The sequence below is a fragment of the Sinohyriopsis cumingii genome, chromosome 7 (assembly GCF_028554795.1).
Source record: "Sinohyriopsis cumingii isolate HCF-2022 chromosome 7, ASM2855479v2, whole genome shotgun sequence".
Lineage (NCBI taxonomy): Eukaryota > Metazoa > Mollusca > Bivalvia > Unionida > Unionidae > Sinohyriopsis > Sinohyriopsis cumingii.
This window is the reverse complement of record NC_142967.1, coordinates 82,108,477-82,131,064: the sequence shown is the minus strand read 5'-3', so window position 1 is coordinate 82,131,064 and position 22,588 is coordinate 82,108,477. Positions and strand designations below refer to the sequence as shown.

At 34.9% G+C, this 22,588-nt stretch overlaps 1 protein-coding gene across 2 annotated transcripts in view; it reads right to left on the bottom strand.

Moving 5' to 3' along the window:
- Positions 1-1,341: 1,341 nt before the first annotated feature.
- LOC149795628 (thyroid hormone receptor beta-A-like) overlaps positions 1,342-22,588 on the bottom strand; it is a 70,247-nt gene continuing 49,000 nt past the window's right edge. The window contains exons 3-5 of one of the 2 annotated variants that reach the window (XR_016422366.1): positions 16,405-16,571; positions 5,061-11,681; positions 1,342-5,018 (exon numbers count right to left, since the gene is read on the bottom strand). Coding sequence is in view for 1 of the 2 variants with exons in the window: in XM_089965459.1 (XP_089821585.1) it covers positions 10,796-11,681; positions 16,405-16,571 (1,053 nt within the window). In the remaining variant the exon portion in view is untranslated. Of the gene's footprint in view, positions 11,682-16,404; positions 16,572-22,588 lie in introns of both variants that reach the window. The other variant, XM_089965459.1, reaches the window with a different exon arrangement.

Below are 22,588 nucleotides of genomic sequence, written 5' to 3'. Positions count from 1 at the left end.
TTGAGTTGTTCCTATCTGGCCTTTAACTTATCTGTCTTGCTTGCATACTTCGAGTTGTTCCTATCTGGTCTTTAACTTGTTTTTATTAACAAGAACGTCATAGCCTTCTCAACTATAAACAGCCTACTTTTTTATTTTGTAAAATGTTTTTGTACTGTCGGTCAAATTGCCAGTGAAAGTAATGCTGTTTGTTACCCACCATCGATTTTATCCATTTTCATTTTACTTCCAACGTGGACTCCTTTTGCTCCATAGACAGTGACGGCTATCGAATACAAAGCGCCTTTTCATGTTCACTGTAGCGACTTACTTAAACGAAATGTATGCTCCAATATTATACACAATTTTTACACTAAACTAAAAGCCCTGACACCTGACTGGCTAACGTCAAACTAACTGGCCAATCATACGTCAGAATTGTAGAGTCCAAGTCTCATATAAGTATTGTTGGCAATTTCGGCATGGTCAAGCAAAGACTTAAAACCTAATGCGGATTAGCTATTTGTTTTAAAAGAGTTAATAAAATGTGGCTTTTAAAGGTAGATTTTGTTAAAGTTTCTGTAACTATTTCCAAAATGTTCTTCCTCAAATTGAGATTTGTCAATATTTTTAATATGTTTTGTCTTCAGTGCTTAACTGCATAATAAAATTGTTATAGCATGACTTTCTCCGTAAGCTCTATTTGTGGCCGAGAAATTTTGACGATTTCTTTAAATTAGCAGCATTTCTGGAAGATTTTAAAGAAAATTTAAAGTTACTTGTGGTGACTGAACCATTGAAAAATAAATTTTCTTGTCTAGTCTGGAAAATATCTTCTACTGCCATGCTTATCAGCATGACATAAAAGCCTCACAGTGAAAGGGAAACTGAGAATCGTACTGAAACTGGGTCCTAGTGTAAGGTGTAATAAAGCAGAGAAAGTCTAGGATAAAACAAGCATTCTTAACAGAAAAGTGAGGTTAGAATGGGTCACCACAAACATGTAACAATGGAATAAACTGTTTAGGTCAATTTATTGTAAGTGGGATTAATTCTAATGCAATGTGTTTGATTTATGGGAGACAGAGACAGAGAGAGAGAGAGCATAAGCTGGTCGCAGCTTATAACTTCTTTTTTTTTTTTTTTTACTGGACTGATAGTGCGTCAAAGCCAGGATGAAAAACTTCATAGTTCCATATTTTGAATTACTGAAAAGAGAAACTACATTAAGATTCCTTGTATAACATTTCCACCGGCAGCGGAGAAGTAAATTGGAAAAACGCTGTAACAAGTTCATTTGATGCCAAAGCTGGGTAGATAGTTTGGAGACGGTTAAGCAGAAAAAGAAGAAGACAACGCTAATACGAGTAGGAATATTCTATTTATTTTTCTATGCTTTTTCACACATAAATTCTGAACAAGATCAAATCAATTATTTATACACCTCCTGATTAGCAAATCAGAGATAGCCGCTATGGGCGACGACTCCAAATATTCAACACTAAGATTGACAACACTATGTATTGTCGGTGAAAAATTCAAAATACCATCACCATGACTGAAGGTTAATGCAGATAAATCAGAAATTGCAATCTTGTTTGAAAATGTCCTTTCCAAGATCATTTATTTAGTCCATATTGGGCAAGCTCTGTCGTAAGTAACCTTTATAGGTTCAATCGGAATTCTACAGCAGAAATTTATTTTATACCTCTATAATCTACAATGAATTGATTTCTAGTACTTAATTCATTTGCCCCTTAATAATAAAACAGTAGTTATTATTGCTACAGTATTATTATATAAAATCTCTGCTCTAGAAAAAACTTAATTTTGTTAATATTTCCAATGAGTGACTGCGGGCAATTTCTTTTGTTTTTTTTTAATGACCTGTTGTTTTCTTGGAAAACAACTGGCGTATTGGCAGATCTAGAAACCTGTGAAAACTTTATTTTACAACATGGTGATGGTATCTGGCACAAAACAAAGCTTTAACTGTACATAACCAATACTGGCTAAATAACCACTGCCATTAAAACAATCAATTAAAAAATTGAGCATAACTATGGACTGGGCTTGATAATTGGACATATGTAATGTAACATTTACAAATGAGTTTATTTTGAAACAATAATGAATACACGTACTCATGATAGATATAGGGTTGCCAATTCATTTCTTAATTGGGTCTCTAATTGGCTATTAATTACATATTAGTATATTATTATACAGTTACACAGACTGCCTGAGATTATCATGAACATATAGCACATAACAGGACACAATAGCATCAATTGCAAAATCAACTCAACAACAACAAATCATGATTATACACCATCATTTGCAAATTAAAAATAGAAAACTTAACATTGATAACTATGAAAAAGCTCTAAAAAGCACTATTGTTACTTGTTGATTCTGATGACAAAGATTTTTAAAAATAAATGTCCTAAGAGTTTAACAAGACAGTTTTTATCTTCCTTATATATTTAATTTCTTTACAATCTCAATATCTTCATTTTATTTTTTAAAAGCATACTCACTTTTTGAAATGTTACTTTTATTGTTATGGCACAAAGGAAATTGTGAACATACTTCATGTAACGCCATTCCTACTTCAATCTTTTCCAAATTACACCATACACAGATCTTACCTTGTATTAAAAGTTAAATACAAATTTCATCTTATTTACTCATAACTTTCTATCACTTTTGTCTTCTTATGAATTATTTTTGTACCAATTTCATGCAAGATCCATATATATTATGTTTAAAACTGTATTGTACAATTTTATAAATGAAAACAAAATAGCAAAACAGTATACCAACTTGGACTTTCCAGTTATTATTATTTGTAAAATAAAAAGTAATTATATTGTGATCTTTTCTGCAGAATGAAGGGGGCTTACATTTACATTATATTATCTGTGGTTAGAAAAATGACTCAACTAAACAACTGTTTGAAATCAGTATTGGTTTGGTTATAACATTCCAAATTTAATTTAAAAAGTCAAGAAAAAACCCCAAGCATTTTACTCACATAACTAAAAGACGAATTAAATGAAGGGACTGATGCTCTACTGTGTGAAAAGAAATCACTGGAATTGAAGATAAGACAATCACTTACTTTAAACTGTTGAGTGTTGAGACCATCTTTGATATTCTTCAGTGTCAAAAATTTTTTTAAATTAACTACTGCGGTAGACATAGTGGATTTAGGAGAAAGTCGACATCATTAACTACTGTGGTAGCCATAGTGGATTTAGGAGAAAGTCGACATCATTAACTACTGCGGTAGACATAGTGAATTTAGGAGAAAGTCGACATCATTAACTACTGCGGTAGACATAGTGAATTTAGGAGAAAGTCGACATCATTAACTACTGCGGTAGACATAGTGAATTTAGGAGAAAGTCGACATCATTAACTACTGCGGTAGACATAGTGAATTTAGGAGAAAGTCGACATCATTAACTACTGCGGTAGACATAGTGAATTTAGGAGAAAGTCAACATCATTAACTACTGTGGTAGACATAGTGAATTTAGGAGAAAGTCGACATCATTAGAGGCGTTTTGCTGAAAAGTCATAATGATCATCCATTCAGGGAGCAGTGATAAAAAGATTTTAGAGACAGTTGTTGTGCCGTCCATATTGGATGTACAACTGGCACCTTATTCATTCAGGATCAATTAGGTATCATATGAAGGCTACAGGTGAAAATATTATTTTGATACAGCCAACCATTTGGGAGGAGTAAAGATAACAATATTTTCAAGAAACAACTTTCCATTCAGGTATAGCAAGAATCAGATTTTTAAAATGGCTCCTTTTAATTTGAGACCAACTAGATGTCATAAGAAGTCTTTTAGTGAAAACCTCATATTGATCTAACCATCTATTCAGGGGGAGTAGAGATAACAAGATTTTCAAAATGGCTGCTGTGTGGTGGCCATATTGGATGTCAGACTGGCACCATTTTCATTTCTAATCAACTGGACATGACAAGAAGTCTTCTGGTGAAAACCTCACATCAATATTACTTTCTGTTCAAGTAGAATTGTGATAACAAGTTTCAAGCTGGCTGCCATGGCAGCAATACTAAATGTCTGACTGACACCATTTTCATTTGGGGCTATTTATGACCATCCAAGTAGAAGGAGTAGCGACATGATTTTCAAGATGGCTGCAAAGCTCTTCTAGTGTATGACCAGCTAAAAACCATTATTTTTTCAAACTAACGACCCTTTTAGAAAGATTTTGTCATTATACAGATATTTAACATTAAACTAATTACAAACTCTGCATATATCACATAACGCCAATTAAATATTACAGTCTTCTAAAATTGTCACTTTGTGTATATATTGTTCAAATGAACTATAATTTTCTGATGAAACAAAGTAGTTTTTCTTGTCTACTTCTTTTTAGTGTCAAATAATGACCAAATGTGCTTTAAAATATTCCACTGAAACTTATTTCAGTACCAATCTGATTAAAATTAGGAATCATGTTCTGGCAACTTCTTGAATTCACAGTCTGTTTATATTATTTAAAGTGTTGTCTGGAGGACTTAATGTCAGAACCATTATGTCCAGAATGACGTTTTCATTTTCATAAATGCAAATGTGTGTTCTGATTGGTGAATTGAAAGGTCAGCAGGACATGACCTTGTACTGGTGTCTGCTAGATCTCCCTTGTGTTGGAGATCTCAACTGTATACAGTTTTAAGACAGACCCAAAGCCTGTCAGATTGTTTTTAGTCTATAACAAGATTTAACACACATCAATATCATTCTTGTGCACCAAATCATATCTACAAAGACTTTAGTCCAAAGGCTGAAAGTCTTCTAATACACAGCGGCATGAAACCATCTACACCCTTCCAAGATTATGCCATAATTTCATACAAAATTACACAGCACATTCCGTGCATAATTAACATATATAAAACTTCAGTAATTATGATGATAAAAATAAACTTAGAACATTCATCAACATCCAAAATAGATATCTGAACCAGAAAGACCATAACAGACAGCCTAACAAAATGGCATCAGCTAAAAAAGATCATAACAGACAGCCTAACAAAATGGCATCAGCTAAAAAAGACCTATAACTTTGTGAAGCTGTGCATACCATAGGCACTTTAATATTTGGGGGGATCCAATTGCAAACAGCACAGACCCTGATCTTCTTTTGCAGTGTCAGATATGGGTCTATGCAGTTTGTTGGGACTACTCAGTAGAACAAATAACAAACTTTGATCTGCCAGATCCATGCTGTTGGCTCTTGAGTCCCAACATATATGCAAGTGTATAACTAAGCTGAAGCAGGTGAAACATGACACACAAAAACAGTGTGAGCAAGAAATCTGGGCAACTACATAATTGACTGCCAGTAAAATTTACTGATGATGAGATGATTATTAGATGATGATATTGTGATAAACTGGGACAACAGTATACAAGAAAGGCACTGCTAACTAATGATACATGAAATGACTATCCAGACAAAAATCTCTAGACGAATACAGAGAAATTAGATCAGGCCTGAATTTCATCAACACAACTTCAGACAAGACTTAAGTTCAAGTTAGAATCCAATGATCAGACCTAACTTTCTCTTTCACCAACAGAAAGTATGCATAAACTAAAATTTAAGTTTATAATTCAGTTAGCTGATTGGCTAGAATTTAAGTCTGTCCTGAAACTGACCAATCAAATATTTTAAATCTAGACATAACTTAATACTTGTGTTGATGAAATTATGGTCGAAATGGCTGCAGTTTGACTTAAAACTGACCAAAAGAATGTCTTAAGTATATACTTAAGACTTGTGCTTGTGAAAGTGAATCCAAATATTATATGCAAAGTTTATAATGAAATTCATGCAATAGTAAACTTTCATTATTATGATAACTTCTTACAAACTGATTGCTGCCATTGACACAATACATTTTGTATTCATAAATCAGAATTTAGGTGCTTTCTATGGTGATGAAAGCAAATATTTGTTAAAAAGTATTTAAAAAACATCCTTAAGTCCAGCATTTAATGCAGTATTGCTGAGTACACTGCATGATGTACACTCGGTTGGATGACACAATATCCAAGCATGCCAGCATCCAAGGGGACTGAAAGGTGCATAAATAAGAAACCCTTTTACAAATGGTAGTGAAAACATAAAAGGGAACAGTTCTTACAAGCTTAAACAATGTAACAATCTTGAATAAAACAGGCTGGATATTAACTTGTAAGTAAAGGCACGCTACTCTATTCTAGGAAAGACAACTCCTGGTCATGTGTTCAAAATCAGCTAAAAGAAGTCAGCATTTAATTACTGCAAACTAATTTGCTTGCAGGATCTTATTCAAGATATTTAACAAAGAACAAAAATTGCAGCAATTTTTTTTTTCTGGTTTATTATACTTTGGGAGTCTAACCTCAACCAGTCCATAGTTACAATGCCATGCCATTTTTAATCAGTCTTGAATGAAAGAAAGGAGGATAAAAATGCCATTTTGACAAATCTATTAGTAAACTTCCCTCTAATTGTACTTTTTAATCAATATTTATTTAGTACTAATCCCTAACATTGAGAAAGTCTACAAGGGTGACAATAACATTATGTATAGAAATGTAATATAACTGCAACTGAAAGATTTCTTGTTTAAACAGAAGACTGTCCTTACTTATCGAGGGACTTGAGAATTCAAACATTTTGAGGTAACTTCAAGTATACATATGACACCAAAAGACAGTGGTGCAGAAACCTCTGGAATCACATACGACTGGTACATCAAGATTATTATTTAAGAAAAGTTGGATGTCCGTTTTCAGGTCGCACAAATCTGAATACCTAATAAATTCCTTTCTTCAAAGTACATATTTCTGGATCATTTTAAAGCAGTAAATCTGTCAAGAATTTATTATGCATTGAAAAAGGCTCTCTTTATTATCGGTATGATGAAGAATTACCCATGACAGTCAAGAGACTGTTATAAAGGATGATGTTATACATCACATTTAATTGACTGATTGCCATACAGGTGCTGTCTATCAAAATAAATACCAATTTCCAAGTTTTCTCTATCATTGTTCAGGTCAGAGTACAAACTGTAAAGCTTTTTTGCCATTTAGTGGCAACAATCATTTAGGAAAGTCATTAGCATGTGATCAATTCCTTAAAATATCTATGAAAACAGTCTTTAAAATGATCATAGCAATGTTACATAATGGTCATATTCAATATACACAAGTATATTAAATACAGTAACACTTGCCGACCAATATTTCACGTATTGAATTATCACATGATGTCATTAGTATGACCCATCTCTCACATGATGTCATTAGTATGACCCATCTCTCACATACTTTTTATCACATGATGTCATTAGTATGACCCATCTCTCACATGATGTCATTAGTATGACCCATCTCTCACATGATGTCATTAGTATGACCCATCTCTCACATACTTTTTATCACATGATGTCATTAGTATGACCCATCTCTCACATACTTTTTATTACAGCTTAAGATGTAATATCATTTTACGATATCACAATGAGGTAACCATGTCATACAAAGCATAATTTTAACGACATCCCAATCTACTTTAAGTAAAAAGAAACTGCAATATATTGCAGTTGATTGAAATATACATATTTTTCTTCATGTGATAAACAGGATATTGTACATGTATTAGTACCTACACAAAATTTAAGAAACCTGACGAGTACAAACAATTATTCCAGCTTCACAAGCAAGAAAATATATAATTAATTAAACTGATTTCACATGAAATGAGCACTTGCGTAAAATCTCCAGTGTATTTGCAGATCTTGGTCCAATGGGCATATACAAATAAGAAATAGTCAGACCTTGATAATCAATACGCACCTACTCTGCCAGATCCATCTTTAACACTTATATATACACCCAGAAGTTACAGTTTATAGAATTCTGACTTGATTATTTCAACTGACCAACTGTTAATAGAAATAACTCAAGTTTTCTTACTTTATGCCTGATGCCTAATGTTGATTATTGTTAGCATATATTCTTGTCAACAAGTCAAAACCACCAGCAAACTGCATATATCTAAATCTGCTGTCATTTAATGTGCTGGCCAATTTGGGTCCATGCAGTTTATAAGGACTAATCAGTTGTCATTTAATATGCTGGCCAATCTGGGTCCATGCAGTTTATAAGGACTAATCAGTTGTCATTTAATGTGCTGGCCAATTTGGGTCCATGCAGTTTATAAGGACTAATCAGTTGTCATTTAATGTGCTGGCCAATTTGGGTCCATGCAGTTTATAAGGACTAATCAGTTGTCATTTAATATGCTGGCCAACTTGGGTCCATGCAGTTTATAAGGACTAATCAGCTGAATAAAAACAAAGACCTTGATCTGCTGGCACACTGTACACTGTACAATCTGGGTCTATGTTGTGTGCATTTTACTCTGAACTATCTGCAGGTATATATTGCAGGTTTTAATAAGGAGGTGTAAGGGATGATTACAACATAGTCATTTCAATATGTATTATCAATGGCAAATTACATGTATATAAATTCATTGACTCCAATTATGGATAATATCATCAATGTTTTGGCTGCATTAATATGTTACATACATAACATACATATCAAAATAATGGAATAAACATGATTCACATACACATATATGTAACAAACAATTATCATGTTGTAATGTAATAAAGGGGTTTATAATTTTTCCACTTCTGGGAAAACTTCAAAGCCAAACACCCTATCCCAACTTATTTGAATGTTCTACCTTGCCAAGGGGCTTGCATTATTAAGGAACGCTGAATAACATAAACATTCTTGCAAATTTTAAGCAGCTGATTTTAACAGGTTATAGAACACTTATCTTAACATGTTATAATAGATCACATACAATTCTGGTATCAGTTTAAATCTGTTGGCAAGTTGGGGCAACATGTATGGCTGGAGTTTCACTGGGGTAATTGGGAATGGAGACCTGGCCCGTCATGGTAAGAATATGGCTGGAGTTTCACTGGGGTAATTGGGAATGGAGACCTGGCCCGTCATGGTAAGAACAATTAGACCAATAGGGATCAAACTTTCTGGAGTAAATTGTGAAAACTGATTGTTAAATATTTTTTTAATGGGACTGGAATCCATTAATGCTTTGTAAAGACTTCCGAAAAAGGGCTCAAGAAAAGTAAAGAGCTTGTTTTTTAAGTGCAATATTTAGTCACTGTATTTATTGTTTTGGTCAACATTTTCAAAAGTAATCCTCCAAAACTTTTAAATTAAGGATGAACCCACAAGCACTTTGTGCTTTCCCTGCTGTGAAATGTCATTGCCGCAAGGTTGTATGTTTTTGTGTCAAATATAAAAGTATCATAAATATAAACATCTATTTCCAATGCAAGTCATATAACTCTGACTTTCTGAAAGTGGTTCAGATACTTCCCAAATTGCTGAACAGCCAGCTAGATGTGGAAAGAACAGGTTCTTTTAAAATGATAGGTACTACAACTGACAACATTTCAACAATCAATAAAATATAATCGTGTACATTTCAGTCCTGAAACTGTGAAATGAAACAAACTGAAGAAATCATAGAGCTTCAATAGCTGAAAACTATTGCTTATTATGATGTGATAACAACCGTGGGCAAATGAAATGAATAAATTCCGTAAAATCCAGAACTTAGGACCATGACGGTAATCCTGAAATTCCTCTGCCTGATTACCTATGTGTTTCTGGAGTTGCAAATTTCTAAAGATGGTATTAGAAACCTGTGTACAAATGATGAAGAGTTAATGGTTCACATAGTCAGCTGTCAGGTGATGAAACAAATACAGTACATTCAACAGACATTACAGCTATAAATGGCACATGATCAATTCAAAAATACTGCATATACTGGAAGTCAAAATTTACAATCCCATCTTTACTTACATTATGAATAGTTTTGTAACATTGACAATAATGAACCATGAATATTAAAAACTCATTCAGTATAAAGTACACTGATCCATGTATTAAATACAAACATTTTAAATATTATCTAACTTCTTCGATCCTAAGTGACTTCTCCATGTTAATTTACCTGTAATGGATTTATGAGCTACAAGGCAAGAAGCTGACTAGTGTAGTCAGTGTAATAACAGTAAAACCTCTAAATACATACCTGTGATTTCTGTGCTACATCCAGCTACAATGTCTTGTATTAAAATAAATTTTGTATGTACCAGTATTATTACAGCGTTACAAAGAAATACTACACCAAACATATGACTGAATGATATAGACTAAATGTGTTAAATTATCAATCTTGACTACAAATGGTGAATACATGCACAGATATTCCAAGCTCTGTCTTTTTCACTGGTAGCATAATATATATATATATATATATATATATCAAACCTGCTGCAAAAGATCCTCCTGTTATGAAATTCCTATCCATCTGTTAATGTCAATAAGATTTCACACTTGTCCAGGAGTGAATTTTTGCTTGCAGCACTGTCAGCAAACAATGGTTGCAGTTCATGATCTCAGTGGATGACGAGATGATCTGCATACAGTACAGACATTCGAATCCCTTCCTTCAACTGTTCTCGTGTCCATATCCCACATGATATGACAATGAAAGCAGCATTCTATTTGAGTGCAAAGCTTCAAGTTTCTCAACTATTCAAGGGAAGATTTGTTGACCATTATTAGGATCCATCAGTGGAAATGTGACAGTGTGCAAAAGGTATGACGTAAGACAAGAGCAAACATTTTCCACCATGTTTTATGGCTTTCCTCTAGGGTGAGAGGTCCGAGGTTTGTGAGGAGTCAGAAGGTGACTCGACCTTCACATTATCTATGAGGCGCTTTGGCAAATGAAGGTCCATGACCTCCTTCATAAGAGGCTGAATTCCATCTGGATTCATCTTCAACAGCACTTGGGAGTGCTCCTCATTCAAATTACGGATGTCTGTCAGCTTCATTAAGAGTTTGGGATATATCATACGGGCAACATGGCATGGGTGCTTTGACTCCAGGTAGCGTTGTAACAAGAGTGCATATTTGTCTTGTTCTCTTGACACATATTCTTTGTCTACCACACATGGTCTATCTGGTGAAAAAAGGGACAACATCAACAGAAGAATTAGAGCAGTCTCATCTGCTTTTAGATCTATAGCAATAGATTTGACAAATTTCATGTGTTCATCGAAAATTCCACTTCCAGCTGGGAATGGAGGAAAGTTTGCAGATTCACCTGGTTTGTGGTCAAAACCTGTTTTTAACTGCTCTGGGGTCATCGCACATCCTTCTTTGTCAAAGGGGTCCAACCAAATATTTTTCTCTTTATCAAAACTTATAACAGATCGCAGAATAAGCAGTTCTATACTTCCCCCTTTCAATAGGCTGATTTGATCAGTTTGTGAAAGTGCCTTAAAGGGTTTCAATTTCTTGGCCATATCCACCACTCTACGAACACTGACTTCTGCAATGTTGATGAGGTCAATCATGTTAGGGTTGGCTCTGGGTACCTTGGATTCGATGGGCACTTCGAGGGACTGGCGGTATGCTTTTACAATCTCGTTGATCATGACCTCCTCTTCAGGGTCCAGTATGCGTAAGCCGTTCTGCGATGTGGAAACCACTCCTGACTGATGTTTGTGTTTCTCTACTTCTCTAACTTTCCTGGAAATAAAAAAAACAATCTCAGAAAATATCTTAAAAATCTGTAATTTCATTTTGAATCTATTTTGATTTTGTAAATTCTATGGCTATATTCCAAATTCAAAGACACTGATACTGGTATGGTTTTACAGCAGACAGACCCCTGAGTAAAATTTATGTAAATGACAGAAATCTATGCTGGTGCTAAAGATTGTCTGATCACCAGTAACAAAAGAAATTATCTGATGGCATTTTATTTTCTTTTATTTATTAGGGAATTATGAAAAAAATGACTAGTTAATAATACACAATAACTAAGTCTGAATAAGGAGTCCGATCCAGAATGGAAAACACCATAGTGCAACCCTTTTATGGCACACAAACTAATCAGAATGGAAAACACATAGTGCAACCCTTGTCTGGCACACAAGCTAATCAGAATGGAAAACACCATAGTGCAATCCTTTTCTGGCACACAAGCTAATCAGAATGGAAAACACCATAGTGCAACCCTTTTCTGGCACACAAGCTAATCAGAATGGAAAACATCATAGTGCAACCCTTTTCTGGCACACAAGCTAATCAGAAGATAGTATTTTCTATGAAAATCTGTCAGCTATTGGAAAAATTCTTATGCCAACCTAGGGAATTTTTGCCAAGAGAGATACAGGACTTTCTTTAGAAATGACATCACCATCACAAAGATGGATTCATCCCCTTGAATCATATTGCTATTTGACAACCGATAAGTGTCAGAACAGGACACATACAATTAATGAAATGACTGATACAAATTTAAATTTCATTTGCACTACTTTATTATAATTCTTAAAAGACATAATTAAAATGAGGCTACAGGATGGCCCTTAAAGACATAATTATAATGAGGCTACAGGATGGCCCTTAAAAGACATAATTATAATGAGGCTACAGGATGGTCCTTAAAGACATAATTATAATGAGGCTATGGGATGGCCCTTAAAGACATATTTATAATGAGGCTACAGGATGTCCCTTAAAGACATAATTATAATGAGGCTACGGAATGGCCCTTAAAGACATAATTATAATGAGGCTACGGAATGTCCCTTAGAGACATAATTATAATGAGGCTACAGGATGGCCCTTAAAAGACATTATTATAATGAGGCTACGGGATGGCCCTTAAAGACATAATTATAATGAGGCTGCAGAATGGCCCTTAGAAGACATAATTATAATGAGGCTATGGAATGGCCCTTAGAGACATAATTATAATGAGGCTACAGGATGGCCCTTAAAGACAAAATTATAACAAGGCTACGGGATGGCCCTTAAAGACATAATTATAATGAGGCTGCAGAATGGCCCTTAAAAGACATAATTATAATGAGGCTATGGAATGGCCCTTAGAAACATAATTATAATGAGGCTACGGAATGGCCCTTAGAGACATAATTATAATGAGGCTATGGAAAGGCCCTTAAAGACATAATTATAATGAGGCTACGGAATGGCCCTTAGAGACATAATTATAATGAGGCTATGGAAAGGCCCTTAAAGACATAATTATAATGAGGCTACAGGATGGCCCTTAAAAGACATAATTATAATGAGGCTATGGAATGGCCCTTAGAGACATAATTATAATGAGGCTATGGGATGGCCCTTAAAGACATAATTATAATGAGGCTACGGGATGGCCCTTAAAGACATAATTATAATGAGGCTGCAGAATGGCCCTTAAAAGACATAATTATAATGAGGCTATGGAATGGCCCTTAGAGACATAATTATAATGAGGCTATGGAAAGGCCCTTAAAGACATAATTATAACGAGGCTACAGGATGGCCACACAACGATTTGTATGATTGAGATGAAGTCATACCTTTCTTCAATCAAACCTCCTAGTATGAACTTTCAGACCTAATAAATGGATTCCAAAAGATACTGTAAAATCACAGATTTCTGTTTTAGTTGATGCTGTTTTATTAACAAGTAAACTGCACATTGACTAATACGAAGCAGAGTCCAATAGAATAAATTCAATGTTGAATAGAACTTGTTACCTCAAAAAGTATATAACTGTATATTACATTATTTAGCACACAATTCAGAAATTTAACTTATTTCTGAAAAGTAAAAATGCCCATTCAGCTGCATCATACAATAAAAATATGACATGAAGACAGTGTAATATGATGATGTCATGTCATCCATTGACAAAGCCACTGCCAGGTAATAGCGTAACATGATGATGTCATGTCATCCATTGACAAAGCCACTGCCAGGTAATAGTGTAACATGATGACGGCATGTCATCCAACGACAGTCAACAGAAATCAGGCAATAAATACAGTGTAATATGATGATGTCATACCAACTAGTGAACCAGTGATAAAGCCACTGTCACAGAGATCAGGTAGTAAATACAGGCATCATATGACATCACTATCTTGCATTATATTATATTAACCATAATATCCTAATTTGAATTTTTTTAAATGACATCAAACTGAGGGAAGGTTTGATGTCAAAGGCAATTTAGTAATCTAATGAATAAATAATTAACTTTATGTTATAAGCAGACAAAAAGATTTATAAAAGTCTCTGAATAATTTAAAAACAGATTCATGAACCTGAAAAATTTATAATATATTTTTGAAACTTACTGAACAATTTAAACATTTTTGCTAACAAAGGCTTGCAGAAGTCGGAAGAATTTTCAAGAATTGAGCTATCATGCAAGATTTTCTACATGTACCATATTTAATGTAGTATGTAGTACCATTGTAACAGCTACATGTGCCATATTTACTGTAGTATGTAGTGCCACTGTAACAGCTTCATGTACCATATTTACTGTATGTAGTACCATTGTAACAGCTACATGTGCCATATTTACTGTAGTAATTGGTGCCATTGTAACAGCTACATGTGCCATATTTACGGTAGTATGTACTACCATTGTAACGCCTACATGTACCATATTTACTGTAGTATGTAGCACCACTGTAACAGCTTCATGTACCATATTTATTGTAGTATGTAGCACCACTGTAACAACTACATGTGCCATATTTACTGTAGTAAGTAGTGCCATTGTAACAGCTACATGTGCCATATTTACGGTAGTATGTACTACCACTGTAACAGCTACATGTACCATATTTACTGTAGTAAGTAGTGCCATTGTAACAGCTACATGTACCATATTTACGGTAGTATGTAGCACCATTGTAACACCTACATGTACTATATTTACTGTAGTATGTAGCACCACTGTAACAGCTACATGTACCATACTGTCATATGTTGTACCACTGTAACAGCTACATGAACCATATTTACTGTAGTATGGTGTGCCACTTAACAGCTACATGTACCATATTTACTATAGCATGTTGCACCATTGTAACAGCTACATGTACTATTTTTACTGTAGTATGTAGTGCCACTGTAACAGCTACATGAACCATATTTACTGTAGTATGGTGTGCCACTTAACAGCTACATGTACCATATTTACTTTAGCATGTAATGCCACTGTAACAGCTACATGTACCGAATTTAATTTAGTATGCAAGGTCACTTTAACAGCTACATGTACCATATTTACTGTAGTATGTAGTGCCATTGTAACAGCTGAGAGTATTATTGAAACCATTTTTCGATGCATTGCAGTTTTTGAACAATTCAGTCTTATAATAATTTCATGACAAGTTTTTAAAAAAACTGTACTGGACTGTGAGCTTCTTCCACTGACATGCTTTGTTTTTACAGATAGCATTACTAGTTAATTCTCTGTGACAGTTTTCTCTGGATCTTCTGTAGCTTGTACCCTTATATACATCTGACAAAATTAAAGAACCATTTTTCTAAACTGGAAATGATCAATTTATTTCAATTATCTGGCAAGATAGACTTCCTACTTGGGATATGAAAGGGGAGGGGGTGGTCTTTAGATGTACATAACAGATCTATATTTTTTATATAATGCCTGGGGCTGGGTGGTGTGGTTTTACACACATTTAATAATAACTACTAAAGCATGACACCAACATGACTCTGAAAGGATGTGTGTGTTCAGCAACCCAAATATCTGATATTGTATAAGAATTAGGTCACAAGATCATGCCCTTGGGGTATACAGTCATGGTCCCTGGGTCAAATCATTGAAATCCTTACCTATACACTTTCAATCATGAGAAGACAAATGTACACATTCAAATGACACTGGGTCCTTAGGGTCCTAGCTTGGAAACTGTCAAGCTCAACTCTATAGCTAAATATACAAGTACTGACCATGAAAAGACCTATTTATACGTACAACTGGCATTGATCCAATGGTCCATCCCTACCACCTGGAACTTAGCCCCGTGTCATAATTATAAACTACTGAAAGTCCCATCCTTTGCTTTTTAAACACTTACCTGGCATTAAAAGATGAATACATATTTGTATATGGCCAGGGTCTACTCTTACCCCTCTGCGACATGACCTGAGGGCAGACACATTGGGATAGTAGGATAAAACTGGGGAACTCTGGGATATGCCCTGACCAAAGACAATGTTTTGAAAGTTTTGAGAAAATCATTTGGAATGAAATTGTTTTTACAGTAATGCAATAAACGCTTTCCTACCACCCTCCACAAAATACAAATCTTATGTACCTTAAGGTATTTGTTATAGTGAGGTACAACCATAATCAATCCTTGTGCTATCTCTCAGAAGATTGATTGAATTGATTAGCAGTATTCATACCTGTTCTCCTCTATCCTCTGTCTTTTGCGGTATTTCTCCTCATCAGTAAGAATGTATTCCTTCCTCATACCAATTTCAAAGCACTTTCGCAACCTGCAGCGCTTACAAAATCTTCTGTTTGAGACATCCATTTTACACTTCTCTTCATAGGGACATTTGAAGTAATCCTACAAAAAGGAAGTAATGATAGAAATACACTGGTTTTGAAACATGTACATTGCTATAAGCAAACAATCACAATAAGAATAAGAGTCAATAGGATATCATATGCCTGCCCCATGTTCAACAGTCAATAGGATATCATATGCCTGCCCCGTGTTCAACAGTCAATAGGATATCATATGCCTGCCCTGTGTTCAACAGTCAACAGGATATCATATGCCTGCCCTGTGTTCAACAGTCAATAGGATATCATATGCCTGCCCTGTGTTTAACAGTCAACAGGATATCATATGCCTGCCCTGTGTTCAACAGTCAATAGGATATCATATGCCTGCCCTGTGTTCAACAGTCAATAGGATATCATATGCCTGCCTTGTGTTCAACAGTCAATAGGATATCATATGCCTGCCTTGTGTTCAACAGTCAATAGGATATCATATGCCTGCCTTGTGTTCAACAGTCTATAGGATATCAAATGACTGCCCTGTGTTCAACAGTCAATAGGATATCATATGCCAGCCCTGTGTTCAACAGTCAATAGGATATCATATGCCTGCCTTGTGTTCAACAGTCAATAGGATATCAAATGACTGTCTTGTGTTCAACAGTCTATAGGATATCATATGCCTGCCCTGTGTTCAACAGTCAATAGGATATCATAAGCCAGCCCTGTGTTCAACAGTCAATAGGATATCAAATGACTGCCTTGTGTTCAACAGTCTATAGGCTATCATATGCCTGCCCTGTGTTCAACAGTCAATAGGATATCATAAGCCAGCCCTGTGTTCAACAGTCAATAGGATATCATAAGCCAGCCCTGTGTTCAACAGTCAATAGGATATCATATGCCTGCCTAGTGCTCAACAGTCCTCCATGTAAGCTCTTAACATATGAAACTTTTGAGGTGCACAAACCATTCTTTTCTTATCATACTTACTATATTTTGTGACCTTTACATCCCAGAAGAATTAATTGGTTTCTTTATTATTCTAAGTGTCATTCATTCATAAAGTTTGATGAAAGAACTTGTTCTAGAATAAAAATTATTATGCAAAAACAAATTTTTAAAGCCACAATGACCCTAACATTTGACCTTTTGACCTGAAAATCAACAGTCCTCTTCCAGAACTTAAGTGCAAACTTTCCACAAACTTTTGCCAAGGTACATTGATTAGATCTGAAGTCATCTTGCATAAACATTTTTCTTCTTTCAGTTATAGTGACCTTGACCATTGACCCACAAATTAATAGGATTTTTTCTTACCTAATACATAAGCCATGCACCGACTTTGGTGAAGGTACATTGCTGAGAATGGAAATATTTGTGTAGAAACCATTTTTCTTATTTCAGTTAGTGACCTGACCTTTAACCTTTTGACCCTCAAAATCAACAGGCTTCTGCTTTATCTCAAATACCATCCTCAAAGACTGGTTCAGGGTTGTGATGCTGAAGTAATATTATTGTGCAGAAAGCATTTTTGTTTTTCAGTTACAGTGATCTTGACCTCCGAATTGACGAGCTTCTGTCTTACCACAAATGCAAAAAAACTACTAAGCTGGTTCAGGTATATGATGTCATGGTACAGAAATAATTTTTCTTCTTTCAGTCACAGTGCCCTTGACCTTTTGACCCCTAAATCAGCAGGCTCAAGTTACTGTGCAGAAATAATACATGTATTTTGCTTTCAGTCAGTGACCCTGACATTTTCATCCCCAAATCAAATAGTTCTTCCTTAACCTAAGTGCAAAACAGTCCACACTTTGGTAACTGTAGATGACAGAAAATACAACTTATTGTGTGGAAATAAAATAGGTAACAGACAAATGGATGGACAAACATCATGACATACTAAGCTCTGTAAGACTTATGGTTGGCATATAAAATTAAATCCATACTAATTATGTTTCTGTCATCAGCATACAGTCAGAATTGTGCATGCATGAACTTTATTAGTGATTCAATATACATGCATGTCAATTTCCATCTTACCTTCTCAATGGAATAATTTACATTTACTCTGCAAAGATGCCAGCTATAAGCACAAACATTACTAATTTCATTACACTATAAATTCAAAATAAATGTATTCTGCTTTCCACTTAACATGTCAACAGAATCCTGTTTCTACTAGTAAAACAAAATTCTGAGATTTGAGTTCATTCTTTTTTCATAACATTTCATCATGGAACCGTCTCTTAAAAAAAATATATATGAATAAGTTAGTTTGTTTGCAAGGAGACTGCTGAACGTTTGAAGCAAATACATGATGAAGGTAGGTAACTCCTGCATTCCAACCTGAAATATCTTCCTGTAGACTGTGTTGTACTTGCTAAGCTAGAGTAAACATGCATGACCCCTCCAATATAGCACTTTAACTGACTCCAATGACCAATGAGTAGTACACTGCATACATATGTTTCAAGTAAGATTTAGAAGTCTGTAGTAACATTTATTGCTCAAAATTTTGTGTCAAGTTTTGTGATGGTCAGGACTGTTTCACGTCAAAAGGAATTAATACATGCTTATTAACCATTTCAGTCCCAATGATTGCAGTTGTTATTTAATTAAAAATAGTGCATGAAACAGTCTAGAAAAGGTTAATCAAGAATTCCCCAATGGTTTTTAAATTACCCGTTTGGATGTAAATTTTATCCTTAGAGAAGTACTGTACCAAAACTTGACCATAAATGTCATGGTAATATAATGATTACCAAAACCATATTGCTACTAAATGTATTGGAAGTATTGATCATTTCAAAAATAATTTTTAAATGAGAAAATATGCACTCTGTTTTCAGATCAATAAGTACAAAAATCAATGTTGACATGGCGTTGATTGCTTACTGCACTGGCTAATCAATATAGTTAACAATAAGAGAACTATTTGAAGCCAGGCAAGTTTTTCCATTTAATCTATCAAACTTAAACTCCTCACCTTGCAATTTTTTATGATTCAATGGTCACATATTATTCTTATTGTTTTCATTATACCATGTAACTGGATGTTTTGGGTAACCACCTGTAATTTGTGACAAGATTCTTAATGCACAACCCCACGAGTTTTATAATGTGATAGCTCACTCGAAAGACAAACTGTATGTAAAGGCCATTATTTGGACAGAATGAATGGGTCTCTCAACCCAAGTTCTATGGTATGAATCGGTCTCTCAACCCAAGTTCTATCATATGAATTGGTCTCTCAATCCAAGTTCTACAGCATGAATTGGTCTCTCAACCCCAAGTTCTACGGCATGAATCGGTCTTTTAACCCAAGTTCTATCATATAAACCAGTTTCTCAACCCAAGTTCTACAGTATGAATCGGTCTCTCAACCCAAGTTCTATCATATGAATCGGTCTTTCAACCCAGGTTCTACAGTATGAATTGGTATCTCAACCCCAAATTTTATCGTATGAATTGGTCTCTCAACCCAAGTTCTATTGTATGAAATCGGTCTCTCAACCCAAGTTCTATAGTATGAATTGGTCTCTGGACCCAAGTTCTACAGCATGAATCGGTCTCTCAACCCAAGTTCTATGGTATGAATTAGTCTCTCAACCCAAGTTCTACAGTATGAATTGGTCTCTGGACCCAAGTTCTGCAGTGTGAAGCTCATTATTTACACCATCTTAAACTTGTCAATAAAATGTAACAAGTGACTCCCCCCCCATATCCCAAAGAATTTATCAGAGTTCCACCCTTATCCAAGGATGAGAGATCCATTATCTGCTAGATAAACTTTACTATTCATAATTTTAGCCACCCTGATTTCAAGTGATTCACATCCGATGGACATGCCAGTGAAAACTGATTAACATGCTTTTTTGTTTTAAGTGATTAACAAAGACAAGAAGCATAGATCTTGCTGTAGGATATAATTTTGTTCTGGTTTGCAATAACAGTCCCCATAAAATTCAGAAAAGATGCCCAAGTGGGACCAATATCACTCATCTGGCATATATAACTTAACAGCTGACCACTTCACTAATCAGACTTGTGTAGTAGTGTAGGAACACAACTGATGTCTTCCAAACATGTTGTTTTTTACCTACTGTACATTTTGATCTTACCTACTTTACAATATTCTGCAGTAGTGTAGGAACACATCCGATGTCTTCCAAACATGTTCATTTTACCTACTGTTCATGCAGATTTTACCTACAGTACAATATTCTGCAGTAGCGTAGGAACACATCTGATGTAAAAAGTCTTCCAAACATGTTGATTTTACCTGCTGTACAATATTCTGCAGTAGTGTAGAAACACATCTGATGTAAACAGTCTTCCAAACACGTTGATTTTACCTACTGTACAATATTCTGCAGTAGTGTAGGAACACATCCGATGTAAACAGTCTTCCAAACACGTTGATTTTACCTACTGTACAATATTCCGCAGTAGTGTAGGAACACATCCGATGTAAACAGTCTTCCAAACACGTTGATTTTACCTACTGTACAATATTCTGCAGTAGTGTAGGAACACATCTGATGTAAACAGTCTTCCAAACACGTTGATTTTATCTACTGTGCAATATTCTGATACAAGCTCATTCTAAATATGACTGCTCCAGTGGCCTAGTGGTTAGAGTGTCCGCCTTGGATGTGGGAGGTTGTGGGTTTGAACCCCAGCTGAGTAATACCAAAGACTTATAAAAATGGTACTAACAGTTGCCTCGCTAGGCGCTCAGCATTAAGAGGTTAGTGTTAGGGCTGGTCGGCCTGGTGTCAGGATAATGTGACTTGGTGGGACCTCATGCTACATGTCTGCGGCATGATGCCCCATTGCTAGACATCACTATAAACTGCCACACTGCAGATATCATAGCGATATGACTGAAATATTTTAAAAGCTACATTAAAAATCCAATATAGACACATATTCATAAAACAGCAACAATTTAGTCTTTTATAGATAGTGTACATTATTGTGGTGTTCTTTTTTTCAAATACCATGTACTTTTTTTAATATGAAATTACATCTTTTCGGAGCATATATAAAACATATTCCAATCTTCCTGGCTTTAACTTGATTGATCAAATTGTTTGGTGCAAAAAAGGTTACCATTAAAGAGCCATTTGCAAGAATACAAATGAAACAGACCAAATTTTCAATTTGGCCTCAGGAAAATTTGATTGTCTAGTCAAACTTTCAAAGTGATAAACATGACCTGGCACTGAACAAGTTCAGCCATACTGCCATATTTGTAGTTTTTTACTTGTTATATGTACATGTTAACATAAATTTATAACCAGACTAGTGCTTTAAATGTAAGACATAAATTTATGACCAAAACAGACTAGTGCCTTAAACGTCTAATCTCATTAGATACATCTTTAACCATGACAAAAAATAAATGCATAAATTACATCTAGTTGGTGTCAGCGGGAACAGGTATATCGGTGTAGTACTAAAATGTTGTAATGTATGATGGACAGTTTGCATTAGAGATGGCACCATCTATACTAGCTCAGTTGGCAGTATTTTAATTGTGCTAGGAAAAAAAACTTGTAAACGTTCCCCTCACAATGAACCCAAAAGTATATTGCATGCTAAATATGACCTGTACATGAAAACCTTATGAGAAACTACACATGTTGTATCCAGTTTAGATGGTGTGGAAAGACCGCTATCAAGTAAGAGGAATTTCATTAAATACTGTATTTACTAAGTCCAGTCAGACTGCAAACAACAAAGATCCTGATCTGCTGTAGCATAATGCACCTGCTGATCAGAGTCTATGTTGTTTGTTTTACTGACTACTCCTAACAAACTGCACAGACCCAGATCTGCTAGCCCATTATGCGACAGCAAATCTTGGTCTGTGCAATCTGCAGTTGGACTTGTAAGCAAGTATATATGGTATGTCAGTCAAATCTGAGTGTGAAATGGCTTACACAGAGTAAATTCTGAATTCTGGTAGGATGTGATACACTTTTAATACATTATAGATAATCATCTTCAAATCGGAAAGAGGGCTCAGTTGGTAAAATTTACATTAATATGAAGGGATTTTCAGCC